Here is a 17592-nt window from a genome sequence, read left to right as displayed (position 1 = left end):
GTGATGCTGCCGGCACTCTGATCAGGTCCAAAGATTTCTGCTTCTGATTCCGAACGTTTTATTACAGTTTAAGGATTGAAAGACGCGTTATCATCAGAAACATAAAAGCATGTGGTTTGTGTGGAGATGGTTTAGAAACCATCGATGTGTTTGATTACAACACAGCAGGATAAAACACGCTGTGCACCTAAAAGAAGCTTCAACACCACATGACTTGATCTTTTTTTAATTTAAGGGAAAACCAGAGATTATTTAAAAAAATGTGTTGGAGGACATTTATGAAGAATCAGAAGAATTCTGCTTTTGGTTTCTTTTATTTAGACTTTAAACAGGACATTAAGACATGACACGGCACAGTGTAGCTTATTAATGATTAATGATGTCATCACATCATGTGTGTATCTGTCAGAATAAATAGAGTTCATTAATATGTGTGATGATGAAACACTTCCATCTTGACCCTCCGGCGTGTGGAGAACAGTAAATACCAGAGTAGAGTTTGTTTTCATTTGATCTCCAATATCTCCCCCACTCGTTTGATATAATGTGACCTCTCGACCTTTTCCCCCATTGTGACTGAGTCTGCATGTTGGGACTTGTTGGATGTCAGCGTTAAATCCATTCGGCACAATAAAAAATAAAAAGACGATTCTGGAATCTTTTTAATGAGTCCGTACTTCAGGATCCACTCCGGTCATCTGTGAGACTGGCTGAGTTTAGTGGAGCTCCATGTGGTTCTACTGAGTTAAAGAGCTAGCTTTAGCATATAGCAGGGAGTGACTCACAAGCCCCCCCCCCCCCCCCAAAAAAAAAAAAAAAAAATTAAAGAAAATTTGTTTGAAATTATAAATCGATTCCAAACCTTAGAAGAGAATAATATCAATTTTTACTTAAATCGATTTTTTTTTGAGGAAGTAGTTTTCTTGCCGTGTTGGACCTGTTGGTAGAGCAGCTCTTCTTCTTTTTTTAAATAACATCTTTCTAATAAAATCCACATTTTCACATCATGGAACTAAGTTTAAAGAACATCCAGGTTTGATTTCTTTCATTCTGCCATCGAGCTTTTTCACTCTTCTCTTTATTTTCTATGTTTTGTTCCTTGTTGCTGTACTCAGCCAACATTTCTCAGTCCTCATCATCCTCATCCTCATCATCATCGTCCACACAGTCCCTTCACGTCACCTCTTAAATCTCTCAGTGCAGGTTTGAAGTTAGTTGATCTGTTCGTCTCAACTTATCATTTTTCTCTCTCTTGATCTTCTGTATCCAACATCCACATCCATCAGTCCATGAAGCTCTGCTGCTGTTCCTCATTAGACCGTTAGCCCTCAGCTAGCTCGTACACATAGAGAGGCTAACATGTTGACTAATGAGCTGCACTGTGATTCTGCTGCTGGTCAGGACACGTGGTGAGAGAGACAGCAGGTACAGACACTCATCTGGAGGTCATGACCTCTAAAGGTGTGTTCACAGATCAGAGTTCCCCGTCCACACATCCCTCACAGCGTGACGTGCTTCCATGTCACTGGCTGTATTCACAGTATCAGTTAAGAAGTAGGAAAGAACATGGTGGCCGGCAGAAAAGAGTACCATCACGACATGCTCCAAGATTAAACTTCATTTTCTCCTGAAGGCTCATCCCGACGTTTTACAAGACGTCTGGAAGAAAGTGTCCCGAGCATGAAAACGTCGGGAAGTTTTCTGGACTCTAGGGCGCCTTGTTGTTGAATGTTTGAATCGAGTGCACAAATGAAGCGTGTGTGTGTGTGTGGCATTTATAAAGTATATAAAAAAAGAAAGTCTTAGGCCTTATCAGCCGTCCGTGCATTTAAAGTGTTAATTTCTGGACCTTATATATCTTCATTTTTAGTCACCTGATCTTCATGAAAGTAGCACTGAAAACACATTTTTAAGACCTCTTACAGATTCAACCTTTCTGCATCCACGATCATCTTCATCTTTTTTATTTGAACCAGGAGAAAAGTTTGAAGGATTTCAAAGTATACAGCAAACAATGAGCAGCCACACAACATACATGACTGTCATCCATCACAATCAGACATGTCAGGTGGAATATCTACAGCCAGGTGTTCATCCAGTGCACATCTGGATCAGAGCAGCCAATGAGAGCAGCTCCTGAAGCTTCAGCTCTTTGCTTTGAAAAATCTCATCTTTTGTCATTCGGAGTGGAGATTTTATTAAGCAGCAGTTATTAAAACATGTTGATGATTAAATTTATGATCAATCTGTCTGGATAGATTGTGGAGGAAAGTGTGAAGATTCAAAACGGCAAGATTCTGTCTGTTTATCAGCTGAGCGAAAGATGAGCGAGGAGATTCAAGTTTGAATGAAAAGCAGAATCGTGGACCTCGAGCCTGCTGCCGTCTTTATCTTTGCTCCTTCTTTGGATGCATTTGGTTGACAGTTGTGAAGTCGCAGCTCATTAAAGTGACGGTCATGAGTTAAAAACAGTCACTTTACGATCAGGACGATCTGCACACGTTGCTGCTTCAGTTGAGCATCCGTGTGCGTAAAGTTTGGTTCATTTATGTTGAAGAAGAAGCTCAACGCTGACAAACACGAGAGTAGTGCTGCACTGAAAAACACCAAAAGTGTTGGAGCTGTGCCCGCGCTCGGCCTCGTCTCTCCACATCCCGTCAGAGCGTGCATGTTAACCGCCATAACTTCATACCAGTTAAGTCCTCGCCAGCCATTCCCATGACTCAGGGTCATTACTAAACCTTTTCACCTGTTGCACTGATCTCAGGGCTCAGCGGGATGTTTGGAAGAGCCAAATCATTCTCCGTCTTCCTTGTCATTAGTTGTTGACAGTGGAGTCCGGGTACATTATCTGAGTGCAACACGGGATCAGCCTGGCTTGTTTTCGCAGGACTTGGTCGGATTTTCAGGGTCTTTGTGAAGAGAAATAAACACCGAAAAATTTGCTGTGACCACATATTAAATATTATTCTTCTTCGTCCTCTTGTCTGTTTTCTCTCCATACCTTTTCTGTTTGATGGGAGCAGAAGAAAGAGCGGGAGTGCATGCAGCTGCGCATAGCCGTGCTGCGGAGTGAGCTGCAGAGGCAGAGGAAGGCGCTGGGCAGGGAGATCGACCTGCGGCAGAAGGAGCAGGCACAGCTGCAGAAAAAAGGTAAAGCATGAAGAAGGTTTAGCAAACAAACCCAGCCTGTTTTCACTTTAAGACGTGTTATGATGATGAGGCAGTGATCTGCTAGATAGATAGATAGATAGATAGATAGATAGATAGATAGATAGATACTTTATTGATCCTGAGGGAAATTCATTGTCCACACATACAAAGACATGATGCAGATATCTTTACTGTCACAGTACAAGGACAACAAATGAGTGTTGAAGATGTATAATGTCGGAAAAACATACAAATACTAAAACCCAAAATGTATAAAATACTGACCCTGCCAAATATATAGATACAAGATGTTTATACAAATCATTTAAAGGGGACATACTTTGAAAAATCCACTTTTAAAAGGTTTTTAAAAATTTGTTTGGGTAACCTGAGTGTCTATGAACCCACAAAATGTGAAATAAATCCGTTCAGTCTTTTGTTTGTAGTCTTACCACACAGAGGAAAACGCTTCGTTTCAAAAATGTTTGGGCTTTGTGACATCACAAGTTGGATTCTGGTAAATAAGCCCCTCCCCTCTCCTGGTATCTCCATCCATGGACTCCATTTCCAGACTGGAGTAAAACGTTTGCACAGATCCGCCATTCTTATTCTCTCCACAGAGGAGTGATGTCACACTGGGAAAACTCAGGGGGCGGGGCTTATTGCATTTAAAGAGACACACACACCAAAACAGAGCGTTCAGAGAGAGCTGGTTTCCACAGGGTCACAAACCTCCTCTGCTGCTTGATTCATGTTATATTTGGACCAAAGCACAGAAACACAGATGTTTCATTTAGAGCCCAGGGGGAAGTGTTTGAGAAGGTGGAAAAGACGGAGACTACGTCCTGTAAGACAATCGGTGCAATAAAGTTAGAAAAGTGCAGAAATAATTCAGTGGATTATTGCAGGTATGGGTGCTGAATGGAGAGATGGAGGGGGGGGGGTTCTGCGTGCTGCAGAAGGTCAGGATATGGGGGGGGACAGATGGCTTGTTATGGTGCGTGTTCACGAGTGAGACCGCTCTGTGTTAGAAGCTGTTTAGGAGTCTGATCATGTGCACGTACAGCACCCTGTAGCGCCTGTCAGGCAGCAGGGGGCGCTAACATTTTTATTACATTATAACAAGTATTTATTACATACTTTATTCCCTGAAGTGGACATTCTGGTTCACAGTGCCTTGCTCAAGGGCACCTAGGCAGGGCTCAAGAAGTGGTCTGGCACCTCTCCAGCTACCAGACCAACTTCCATAGTTTTTGTTCCGCATCAGGCGACCCTCCGGTTCCCAACCCGAGTGGGCGGAGCTACTGGCGGGTTGGTGTGATTGTAATGACCTTTATATTTTGTATATGTTTTTAAAAAATCTATTCCCAGTTAGTTTACACCGTGGCTTCATGCCAGATGCTTTTGACATAAAAAGTCACCAGATATGGCGAGAAAGTCGCCAAGCTGGCAACACAACCGCCAACCCCCCCCGTCCCTCACATTCACACGAAGGTCTTGAGCGCAAGCTGCAGACAAAATCGCCATGGGCTCGAGCTGCAGTTATCTGCATTGTTGTGTTAGCGTCGTGATTTCACGACATTCAAATAATCCGTGAGTATGTTCTTCTTCTTCTCTCTCGTCCTCGACTAAAACAGCTTTTATACTCGAGGGGAGGAGCCGGCCGTCCCGTCCATGTAAACACGGCTCTGACAACAACACAGCCAGCGGGACTCCAGCTAACCCTAACCCTCATCGTAGACAGTCAGAGAGTCATTCACACAGGAGAGACTGGACTTCTGTCTTTATGAGGAAAATGTTCTTCCTCTAAACTTTAAATCACCAGGTTTGATTTGTTGCAGAGGTGACGCGTCGTCTGTGGATATTGTGGCGGTTGGCTAAAAGGCGTGGGCACCTTCTTAAACCTCCGTCATGTGACTGAGCATCGGTATGAATTAGCATGTAGTGTGTACATGCACGCAGACAAAGAGGATCTCAGGGAGAAGTTCTCTTTGTGCTGCAATCCGAACATAAAGAAAGGCCGTTAATCCTCGCTCTCTTTACCTGTCAGCACCCGCTCTGCAGCCAAAAGAACTCGCTGCTCTCCTTCTCTGCACCTCATTGATGGCTTCTTTCCAGACTGGACAAGTGCTTATTAAGAAACAGAAGAAAAGAATCCTTCAGCTGCTAAAAAAAAAGAAAAAGAAAAGGCACTGCAGGATAAATTGAAATTCTGCAGCTGAATGGGGCTGTGTTGAAATCATGTTGTTTTTTCCCACACTGAAGCCATATGCTGCTGAGCTCCAGCCTGTTGTTCAGCTCGTCCAATCAGCCTTCTCAAATCCATTTCTTTCTCCAGACGGGATCCTCTCGGAGTCGAGAGTTGACAGTATTTCATACAGCAGCTGATTTTGTGTCTGATTATATTTAGATTGGCACCAAAACGTGTTTGTTTTCTCCCGTCTCATCTTTCATCCGTCGCTCTTTGGAAACACACGATTTGATTCCAGCTATGGCTCCGTCTCCTCTCTGGAGGCTCGATGTGTTTGTCCGTCACGTAAACCTCGAGACCCCAAAGTGAGTCTCGTCCGTCATGACGATGATTAATCAGACGAGCTGGAGGCTGACGACGGGTGATTTCTGTTCCACCGTGATTCGATGAGAGACGAGTGTTTCATTTGTTGAATTGTTCACACACTCCTGTTCTTATTAGAGAAAGCTTCGTACGGTAACAGTTCTGCGTGTCACTTCCTGCAGAAAAACCTCTTCAGCATATTGTACGACACTTTGAGTGTGTTACATTTCATTTAGCTTATTTTGTCAGCAGCTTCTTTTGGGGTGTTTTCTGTGTTGTGCGTATTCATGCTAACACACACACACACACACACACACACACACACCACAAAAAGAGGCAGTGAAACGTGAGTCTGAACACATATGGAATTTATAAATGAAATAGCGTTGGTGCGCTGTCTTTATGATCCCATCTGTACCTGTTTGTGTGGTCTTCCCGTCCCTCCCACAGTCAAAGCGCCCGTTAGCAAACAACCTTTTATCAACCTGTTATTCCCAGGAAAACTGGCCCCTCTCTCTGAAAACACGGGGGCCCTGCAGGTGTGAGGCTCTGCAGAAAAAACTGAGATGAAAGTCGGGGACCCTCTGAGGTGTACGTGCCGCCTCTCGGCCCCCCCCGGACAGTGTTTGTTTAGCACGCCGTGAGGAGCATCAGCACCGGGTATCATCCTGACGACAGGTTAACGACTCGCTGATTTACAGTGAGTCATGTAGACTTGTTGTTTTTCACTTATGCTAACGCACACACGCTTACACTAAAGTCCTCTGCATGTCTTTTGTGCAATCCATAACCGAGGACATACGACCATGACCACAGTTTTTTCCTACTAACAGCTGTGAATTAACAGTAAAAGTCTGTCTTTCCTCCCCTCAGAATTAATGGCTTTGGGTTTTGCTGGGGTCACACTCTTGTCACAATTTCCTCCTGTCTAATTTCCCTCCTTCCACCTCGAGCAGACGGCATAAATCAGCTCCATGAACGGCGTTTATTGTGCTTATAGGAGCGGTAGTCATTCTCACGCTCGGTAACAGAGCGAGGGCTCACCACCAATAAATGTCAGCGGTCGGGTTGCTCGAGTGTAGGCAGCAAAGATCTGTGTAGGTGTGGTGTGTGTGGAGGTATTTGTCACCTTGGAGGAAAGGTCTCATATTGAAGCTATCACCATTAAGACCAGCTTTTACACGTCTACATCCTCCTGTCGGAGCGGGAAACAAACGCTGACTTCTTTCTGAGAGAAGCAGATTGTCAGGGAGCCGAGCTGACGGAGCGACGCTCTTTGAACCCGACCGTCTTCGTTCATGGAAGACTAAAAACACAAGTGTCTGTACGAAGGCCTATAGCAGCATGTCGTCACAACACCTATGCACATCCTAAACCAGAGAGCACAAATAATCAGGACGATGCAAAACAGGAAGTGCAGTTCTTCAAGTGTCCACTTGAGGCTGTCTACAAAAGTCAATGAATCCTCATTAAAGCCCATTCAGACAGCAGTGAGCTCTTTGCTTTTTTGGTTCACACTGAGCAGAGAAGCTTTCTTACATCTTTTTGGATAATTGTTATTTTTTTAATATAATTTGAAGGATAAGAGGTTAGCATTAATATGCATGATGACGGGCGTGGTCGGGTTGATGGATACAGCGGCTGCATTGATGTTGAAGGCGCCTACGCTCCACTCAGCGTACGTGCTGAGTCTATTTTCTGCTTCCAGCTCGCGGCAAACTAAACGGGACAGATCGACCCTGGACAGGAAGTTCGAGGCATTAACGCACAGAGCACCCGGTTATTTCAAAATAAAACTCTGCCGTGCTTCACTACAGTCGGGTGCTCGCTTTCGAAAAGAGCAAAACCGGACGAAACGTGACGCGTACTGATGCTGTGGAGACCCAGACTTATATCTCCTTTTTTTGAGTTTGTCTTTACTGTGTCTTGAACTTGTTTGCTTCACACGCTTAAGAGCGTCCCTTTAAATGTCCATTTCCATATTAGCTCTCGCCCTGACCTATCCATGAACACGTCTGCTCTTAAACAGAGGTCACAAAGGTCAGGTCCTTCAGAATCACACAGATCAGAGAAAGTCTTCAGCTCGATGTCCAGAAACAGAAACAGAGCTCCCTGACATGTTTATCGATGGGTCAGTTTTCATATCAGATGTAGCCGCCAACACTTAAATACCGGGATACAGCGTGAAACAGGTCAGAGGGATTAACAGACAGAACAGTTATGAAATAGTTTGGCATTGCGTTAAAGCTGGAGTGAAAAACAGGCAGCCAAGCAGTCTGTGTTCAGATGTGCGTTTTTGGAGTCTTCATTCACAACACAGAGAGAGATGGCCTCTCTCGTCCCCACTAACCTGCCGGAGACACACCTGAGTACCTTCACTCTGCTGGCCAGGTCTAATCTCTCATCAGCCCTCACGCTGTCGGTGTGAGCAGCATCTCTGGGCGATAAAAAGTCAGGTCCTGATCCGTCTCATCACACGAACGATTGGATCTTGATTGGTCAAAACAAACTCTGCTGCAAGCTGCTGTCATCACCTCCAAAAAAAAAAAAAAAAATGCAGATAATGTTTTATTTGCTGTGATTTTTGGATGGATTTTTGGACTCCATTGATTTACTTTCAACTTTGAATAGAAGAATGCAGATAAACTTCAGTGTCGTTTTATCAGGAAGAGGAACTGAGCAGGGTAATCATCCAACAATGCTCTTTTTCACATTCCTCCACTGTCCTGTATTAAATTATAGTGGGACACATGAGCTGTGTCCTGCAGAGAAAACATGACAGTCACCGAGGATTCATCACTGAAAGGGAATAGAACGCCCCCCCACAATCAACGCCCCCCCGCCAAAAGACGAGATTCTGAGTTGTGTACGGACCAGATTCTTCCAACTCACATCCAGCTTTAGTTGTCTGAGCACTTTTCCTCCTCCAGCTTCAAACACAGGTGAGATGTTAAAGAGGACGTATTCTCCCAGGGTGCTCTGAATGAAACATCTGTGTTTCTGAGCTTTGGTCCAAATATTTGTGACCCTGCAGAAACCAGCTCTCTCAGAACGCTCCGTTTTAGTGTGTGCGTCTCTTTAAATGTAATAAGCCCCGCCCCCTGAGTTTTCCCGATAGACATCACTCCTTCGCTAGCAAGAATAAAAAAATGGCAGACTTGTGCAAAGGTTGAGCTCTCGGCTGGAGGAGGAGTTACAAGGGGAGGGGAATCCCACTGTGACATCACAAGGAGAGCAGAGCGTTTTTCTCCGTGTGGTCAGACTTCTGCAGACGACAAACAAAAACACTGGATGGATTTCTTTCACATGTTGTGGGTCAGTAGACACTCAAAGGTGACTCAAATAAACGGAGGGAGTCCAGGATCTTGTTCTTCTGAATCTCTGACATGTTCAAACTGTTCTTTTATAAAACTATTTGACATTTCAAAAAAGGATTTTAGTGATTTAAAGAAGAGGCATCTGGACAGATATTAGAGATGAATGTTTTTGTATGTAAGTGTGCATTAAATGATCATAAATCAGACTTTATGTAACATCCAGCCATAGTGCGATGCTGAGACAACCTTTAATTTCACTTTTTATCTTTCAGGTTTTTATGCAACACTAAGGTATTGTGAGCTTGCCAACATGGCAGTTAGACAACTTCCACAGCGCTGTATCATCACTGTCACTTATCTGTCGGATTTCATTGATCTGCTCGCCTCTGTATTTACAGCGTCTGACAAATCCTATAATTTGCATACATATGTTGTCTTGGTTTCATGTGGTGTCAAAAGGAAATGGTTTCGACCTCATCAAAAGAGCTGTTTGATCTTGCTTACGTTCGACGGTGGATGGCAGCCGACCAAACACGAGCCCACCTGGCTGCTGAGAGGTGGCAGAAGAGAACTCGCACCTGATAATTTACAGTCTTTTTTTTTTTGTCTCTGCCAGAGGAAGCGTTCTCCGCTCAACACGAGAGTCTGAAAGAGGAGAAAGAATCCTTAACCAAGCTGCAGAAGGAATGCACCGCCAAGAGGTATGAATGTGTGAACCTGTAATTAACCATCACTTGATTTCTGCACACAAAAACACTTTTTTTTTTAAATGCGTTCATTCCTGTCAGCCAGAACTCACTCAGTGATAAGACTCGCATGTGATGAGGCTGCGCCCCGGCCGCCCGCCTCCCACCTCGCTATTTAAAAAAAAAACTCGAAGAAATGTTTAATCGCTGGGTGCTGCATAGTTTAGTGTTATCAACAGAGAGTTTGCACATTGTGTTGTTGGCCTGTGTTTGCGTTGGCCCGCGGGGAGATGAGCGCAGCGGGTGTCGACCCTGGATACAGCTCTGTTTGTGCCTGGCAGACACACGGAGCAGATCAGGGGCCGAAGGAGAAAGCGAACAGGAAATCAGCCCCGGCAGTTGTACATGTGGCTAACATCTCTTCTTTGGAAACGTGTGTCCTCAATGTTTTTCTTGGAAATCTCTCCTTTTTTTTCTTTTTTTTTTTGTATTTAGCTTCTTTACTTAAGTTTTTGCTTTTTTAATAACCTCGCACATAATTTGCTGCCTAAACGAGTCAGTCAGGCTGTCTCCATGTTCGCTGTAGTTTAGTGTCTTCTTCACAAGTGCATCATATCTATGAAGTCTCAGGACACGCTGCCCCCCTGAATCCTTCCCCAATGTTCCTGCTGATTTTCCTTCATCCAAAAAAACATGACATTCAAAAGTAAAAGCAAACTTTTAACTTTAAATGAAGGGATGGAAGGTGTCAGACAAACACTCTGAGGAGGCAGCGTGTCTTTCACAATGAGCGATGCAAGGCAGGATTTGATTTTTCAAAGGAAACACTTCCTGAGCACGAAGAGGACACAGCGTCGTCTGCAGGGTGGCAAAAAAAAAAAAAAAGGTCCCAAACATCAAGTTCCACACAGGAAGTGAGGAAAACAGTGTTAACAGCTGCAAACCCTTCGTGTAAAGCCGTGTCCTTCTCTCATATTTCAGAGGACAATGAGCAGTTCCACTCAGAATATGAAGAGGGGAGGAAAAAAAGGGCTTGTGAAGAGCTGGCACTCAGGGCTCAACCAATTAGATAAGGCGAAGCCTGCTGGACAAATGAGTGATCGTACATCAAACGAACATTAAACACAAATCTGTTTCCCTTTTCACTCGTCCGAAGCAGCTGCTTACTGTCAGAGAGAAACGTCCAGCGACGGCTAACCGCAGCAAAAACCCAAAAAGGAAATCCAAGTGAAAGGCGAGGAGCGTAGATGGGAGGGTGCTTCACATTCAATCATCATTTCCCCACAAAAGGCCTTTTCATGTGCATGAAATGATGGGCTGCTACCCTCGAGTAATGCTGTAAGTGTTGTACAGGACACCCACAGAGAGAACATCAATCTCTCACACCGCTCATACAAAGGAAGAAAATCATCTGTGTGAGCCGCACAAAATCACTCAGAAATAACTGGACATGAAAAATGTAGAAACAACTGCACAAAAAATGTAGAAATAACTGGACATGAAAAATGTAGAAATAACTGGACGTAGATCCTGGAAGAGTCATGTTGTATTTCATCCTGAGCATACAGCAACAGGAATTTTAAAGAACTAATAAGATTCCTTATTCGAAACATTAAAATTAAAATTCCACATTTTCACTCCATTTCAGACTTTTAAAAAAATATATAAATATAACTTTGGGCCTATTTGCATTTATTAGACAGGACTGCTGAAGAGACGGGCTGAGGTGGGATTCGAACCCACAGCCTCTGTGCCTCCCTGTACATGGGACTCTGTGCTCCCAGTCTCCCAGTTTCCCAGTTTAGCCTTTTCACCTGAACTCAGCACACACGCTTTGTACAGCTGCTAACAGGACACACGTTTTTGAAGCACACATACAAAATGTAAAACTGCTCGAGTATCAATTTTAAGATTAAGATTATTTGGATTATTAGTCCGAGCTGTTACCTTGAATATATAGATGTTTGTACCTTATTCGTCTGACTGTGTCTTTTTCTTGTGAACGTGATAACTCAAGTTTCAAATAAGAAACATGTCCCGGATAAAATCGATCATGATTAGATGTGATGATTAGGTACTCGAGGATCACTGAGATGTCCGGGCTTCTTTGAACTCATCACAGAGACTTTCCTCCAGCTCGGTTACCCATCCTGCTATGAGAAAGATCTCCCTTCATGCATGCACACTGATGAGTTATTTGTAGATGAGGCTCTAATGATGTTTTCACACATGCACTCCTGAAAACATCCACATCATTTCAGGACTTTGGTCATACACAGGGCACAGGAAGTAAACGTCCTCACCCTCTGCTACTCGCTCCAGGTTGAATTCTCCAGATTGTATCCTGCTGCGTTCTCACATCAGCTCACTCGGACTTTATGCGGAAAAAATGCTGCCAGGAGAAACTGCAGCTAAAGTCTGAAAACCTATAAGTCATGCAGCTCCTCCTGCAGATATGAGGAGTTAATAATCTAATGCTTTCAGTAAAAACACCACATTTTTCTTCTTGTGCCAGCATGAACTTGCTCCATTACATCTTAATGCTGCATAAAACTCCTAACTGTTGAATGTTTCACCATCGTAATGAGCTTCAGGTCTTACAGAGGGTCCCCATGGAGCAGCCTGGAGGAGTTTTACAGCTCCCCTGTTTCCCTTCAAGCTCTGCTCCTTCCTCTACTGTGTCCTCTGTTCTTTCTCTCGATGCTGCTCTGCTTCTCTGCTTCTGATGTCCAGCAGTTTTAGTTGGACTCCTTCTCTCATCCGGTCACTAATCGTGTCATTCTCCTGTCTGGTTTTGCGTCCCTCAGGGAGCAGTTTCTCAAGTCCAACGCCCAGCTCACCTTCCGCTGTCGTCAGCTCCTGTCTGAGCTCTCCTACATCTACCCCATCGACGTGGTGAGTTGATCCTGATGGTGCAGCGCGACACAACTGCAGAGAATCGTCCACTTAAAAATCAGTATTTGTTTTTTTAAAGTAGTAATACGTAACTCTGACACCTAGTGTTTAAAATGGGTACTACAGTACAAAGTCAAAATATTCACAGAGAGCTGGCTCCGCCCCCTCCTCTCTAGAGTGGATCCTCACACAGGTCACCATGTGGTGGACACTGTAGCTTCAGTGTTTAGCCAGCTCTGCATGTGGTGGACACTGTAGCTTCAGTGTTTAGCCAGCTCTGCATGTGGTGGACACTGTAGCTTCAGTGTTTAGCCAGCTCTGCATGGCTCTGTAAAGCTTTCTGCGTTCTAACCTCTCTCCATGTTTCAAAAGCATCTCCAACATTGATCCTAGTTTGAGCAGCTTTCTGCTGCTGGAGCTTATTAGAAACATGCAGAGGCTTTTTAGCTCGGGTACAATCACTTCTATCTGAAGCAGTTCCACTGCCCGCTTCCATCGCTGCAACACCTGTTGACCTGATAACTGCTCTCATATCTGGGAAACCCAGGGGTGTCCAAAACGGCCTTCAAAGCCCCGCCTACCTTCTCTGGTCCAAACAAATCCAGAGCATTCAGGAGCAGAATCTAAAGTTAGAAGGAGGACATACTAGATTACAGTTTTGAGCTTAACTGATACAGCGTGATTTAGCTGTCGACCAATGATTTGGTCTGTCTCTGCAGCCGGGTCACATGTCTAATTAATGTCGCTCTTTTTCATCCTCAGGCTAATCAGTCCGATTATATCATCTGTGGAGTGAAGCTGCCAAACTCTGAAGACTTCCAAGGTAAGTCGTGCGCCTGCTTGAGTGTTCAGGTAACGGGAGGAGAGGCTGTCGTAAATCACCGTGCGTAGCTCGAATCCAGGTCGTTAGGTGTAATCGTTCGGTGATTAAAAGTCATTAAACATTTCTCAGTTTGAACGCAGATGAGCTCATACATTAGGCGTGTGTGATGTCATACGTTTGGCTTCGGCAGGTGGTGATTTAAAATATTAACAGGTCGTTAATTTAAATGCATAAAGACATAATGTGAGTGGTTTTACGAGCAGGGAGGGGACGGCTGTCTTCTGACCTCAGATACTCTCAGGTGATGATGACTGTCTCGCTGTGACGAGATGTTCAACTAAAACTGACTTTCAAGCACGCACATACCGTCGTGAGTGTGTCTTCATGAGCATCGTCACGCTGATCTACAACCCCACTGCCTCACGAGCTGGAACAGAAAATGACACTAAAGGGGCGCCAGTGGCTTAGTGGTTCATGTGCACGTCCTGTGTACGGCGGCTGTGGTCCTCAAAGCGGGCGGCCCAGGTTCAAATCTGACCTCCTGTCCTGCATTGCCCTGATTTCTGAATCTCTCCACTGTCCAGTTTTTAAAGAAGGCAACGAAGAAAGCTGACAGCAGGAAGTCAACGAGTCTCAAAGACGACATATCAGATGTTGAAACTGAGACATTTAATTGTTTTTGAAAGTCTCTTTTTTTAACAACACTTTGGGAGTTGAGGAGACAAGTTTTTGTCTGTTTGAAAGTGAAAGTTGTGAGGTGTGAGAAGTTCAGGTGTGCAGATTCGTTTTTTTCTCCAGCAGGTTTTAGCTGTTCAGCAGTTTGAGGTCTCCTTTGTCGGTGTTTCCACTTCATTATGCTTCAAACCTTTTCTGTGGTTGGCAATCAGGGACTGCAGGACGGCCAGTTCAGCATCCAGACTCTCTAAAAACAGGCAACTAGAATCATCCACCGACAGGAGCCAGAGTTAGCTCAGATTGTCTTTATTTCTTTAATCTGTGTTTCTGTACACAGAGCAATGCAACATGAAACTTTACAATGACCGTTCAGCGTGTTGTCTACAGAAAGCAGAACAATGTGCAGAGGTGTCCTCCCCTCTAAATCAGACTCCAGGATGTCCCGACATGCTGTGAGCTGCTCTGCTGGATTAACTAGTTAATCATCAGGACTAATGAAGGTCTGAAATGAACACATCTGTTTTTTGAATCACATGCTTTTTGCACCTTTAGGTTGTTAATGTGGTTCTGAACAGAAAACGGAATGAAGTTGTTTAAGCTGACTCAACGCCAAGACTACAGCCGATCACCACGTGCGCTCTGTGCGCATGCGTGAGGCGGCGGTTGTTATGATTTTAACACATCAGTCCTGCACCGCTGGTTTTATAGGTAGCCGACTAATCGAGACTCATGTCTGATTTAAAAAGTTGAAAATGCCGCTGACTCAAGGATAAACTGCACTAATGTGTCAAAGCATGGATGCACCAGCGGCATGCTCAAGGGACTTTCCCCAAACCTGGAGAAAAATGAAACCTCTGAAACAGCCAATCAGAGAGCTTCCTCTCACCGCTGACGGGGAGCGACGGAGCTAGACACACGCCGTAAAAACTAGGACGACGATCGCTCACCGACGGTCCAACTCGGATCGATAACCGACGATCTCCTGGCTATGTTAGAGTCAAGATGTGGAAGATAAATATCCAACAACAGCTATGATTGGAAGCTGCTGTCTGCTGATGGTAAGACAGGGTGCGTTGTCGTAGCAACAAGGATGATAAAAGCTCTAGAGTGGCTCCAAACATTACAGAGAATTTGGACCCTAAAGACATAAATTATGAAGATTGTATTGACCTGATGATGCCAGCAGAGGAAGCAGAAAGAGTCTTAAACTACTTTGGTTTAGCTTTTTTTTTTTTTTTTTTTGGGCAGCATGTATTAGCACGCTAATCGGCGGATAATCGACGAGTGGTTCAGTAATCCCACAGCCTTTAAGAGTCTCGTCCCCAGATGATTGACTCATCCAACATCCTGTTGAGTAACAACCACATGCTGAAAATCAGGCTGTTCTGCAACACATTATTAACAAAACCAAAAAAAAAAATCAGTTTTCGTCAGCTGGCGGTTGGAGCCGCAGAGCTCTCGTTATCGTGTCGGCGTGGAGGGTTAGAGGAAGGCTTCACGCCGCATGTGTCGGGATGAATAAGAGTTTGCTGTCACAGCGAGGGGAACTTGATGACTTCATGACCTCTGAGATGAATTGAAGGATTGAGCTTTGGTGTGCAGCACTTGTCTGACAGTGAGAACACACATTCTTCCTCCATCGCACAGCTGGCGAGACCCCCGCGGCCCTCTGAGGCCATCATTTAAAAATCCTGCTCCCTGTCTCCTGCGCTCCCCGCTGTCTCGCTCCACCTGTTCACTTCTCTTCAGAGTGCCCAGTGAAGAGCACCACTTGTGACAGACGGCACATTTGTGTTTGCAGCCATCACGTCTTCCCTTAAGGTGGCGGCCTGCGTCTGCTTCTGCCTCCCCGTCCGGAATAGGCGGACGCCCAGCAGTGAGTAAGGACTGAGCATGTGCAGTGGGCGGAGTTAAAAAGACCTAACAAAAAAAAAAACATCCTAATGCATCGACTTCTAACTCCTCCGTCATGGTCAGGTGACTTGTTGTGTGGAACTGTAGAGAGAACGTAATCTTCACCTCTAACACAGAAAGTGTGACCATGGAGTCACATCCGTTTGGATTTTATGACGATACGTAAAAGTAATATTAGTGCAGAGCAACAACCTTTCTGATCCTCGGCTCTTATTGGACACATTTCCAGTCCTGGTTTTTAGTTTTGGAACGACTTCAGCTGTGATCTGAAAAATTCCCGCACATGTGCAAAGAACCAAACCTTGTGCTCTTTGAAAGGAATCCACTTGACCTCATATTTAAAAGCATCTCTGAGGTCTCTGAAGTAGTACTGGGCTCGACTCGATCTATATTTAATTAATAGTTGATATGGAAAGGGGAAAATCGATTTTCTTAGACGGCTTCTGCAGACAGCGGCGTTGAAACCCGAGCTGCCGTCTCTGTGGAGAAAAAATGATGTTTCAACTTCAAACTGATTTGAATGAAGGTGGATGTTCGTGGGTCGTTCGATAAAGTTGATGTGCAAAATGTGCATGAATAAAACGTTAGTTAACATGAAGGAAACTTATTTGAGCAGATGTTTTATGTGCATTTTACAACTCAGAATCTCTTTTTTTTTTAAGATGCCACAGGAATGCACCAGAACTCCTCTCCTTCAGCGGGAGTGTTGTGCGACGCTGTGCATTCTGGGAATTGTTGTCTTACATCCACTTGAGTCAAAAATACGACTTTCACATTTCTACAACATGTATGAGCCAATTAAACTACAGATCCATGTTGAATCTTTTAATATGATAAACATCGAGTCATATCGACGTTAGGATAAAATAATATTGTGATATCAAATTTCGACCATGTGGCCCATCATTACTCTGCAGCTTCAGACACTCTGTCAGATGTACAGATACATAATCAGTCAAAGGTCCCCATATATCTCAACATATCTTAATTTAAAGACGGTTGTACACTTTAAAGTAAAGGTTGTGAAGATCCCTATAAAAAGTGAACTCAAACACTTTTCAGTCTGAGAAGGAAAAGAGAGGAGAAGGTTAGTGAGGACGTTTTTACCCAATCACTGCCCCCCACTCTCGTCAGTGTGAGGTCTGCACCCGAGGAAGTCGGCTCAAGTTTAGAAGTGTCTGGATGTGTGCTGAAGTCTTGAAGTGTAAAAAAAAAAAAGGCCTACAGGGGAGGATGACCAGGGTCACTTTGAGTCCTAATCCCGCTGAGAGTCAAAGTGGAACCCGGTGCTTCTTTACACTACGCCTTCACTGTCAGCTCAGGATGACATCATAAGGACGCTCTCAGTTTGCACCCTGAGGTGTCACTTTTAGTTCCACGTCCTTTTGTTGACCTGTGAGTGTGATCCATAACCCCCCCCCCCCCCCCCCCGAGGCCAGGAAGCTAGCCTTAACGCAGAGAGGCTGCTGTGCATCATTATCCTCTCGGCCTTCACTAAGTTGAAAAGCACACATCGCGAGCCGCGGATTCTCCCACTCGCCAACCGCCGCAGCGTGTTATTTCAAAGCACGGAGA

The 17592-nt window shown here is 44.5% G+C and overlaps 1 protein-coding gene across 4 annotated transcripts in view; it reads left to right on the top strand.

Moving 5' to 3' along the window:
- Window positions 1–17592, top strand: part of uvrag (UV radiation resistance associated gene) — a 249468-nt gene that overhangs the window by 22017 nt on the left and 209859 nt on the right. For all 4 annotated transcript variants that reach the window (XR_013780145.1, XR_013780146.1, XM_079356126.1 and 1 more), the window contains exons 8-11: window positions 3027–3153; window positions 9641–9725; window positions 12518–12605; window positions 13368–13428. Coding sequence is in view for 2 of the 4 variants with exons in the window: in XM_079356126.1 (XP_079212252.1) it covers window positions 3027–3153; window positions 9641–9725; window positions 12518–12605; window positions 13368–13428 (361 nt within the window). In the remaining 2 variants the exon portion in view is untranslated. The remainder of the gene's footprint in view (window positions 1–3026; window positions 3154–9640; window positions 9726–12517; window positions 12606–13367; window positions 13429–17592) is intronic.

This window comes from Symphodus melops, assembly GCF_947650265.1.
Source record: "Symphodus melops genome assembly, chromosome: 11".
Classification (NCBI taxonomy): Eukaryota; Metazoa; Chordata; class Actinopteri; order Labriformes; family Labridae; genus Symphodus; species Symphodus melops.
Note: the sequence above shows the minus strand (reverse complement) of the source record. Positions and strands in the feature narration are given on the sequence as shown.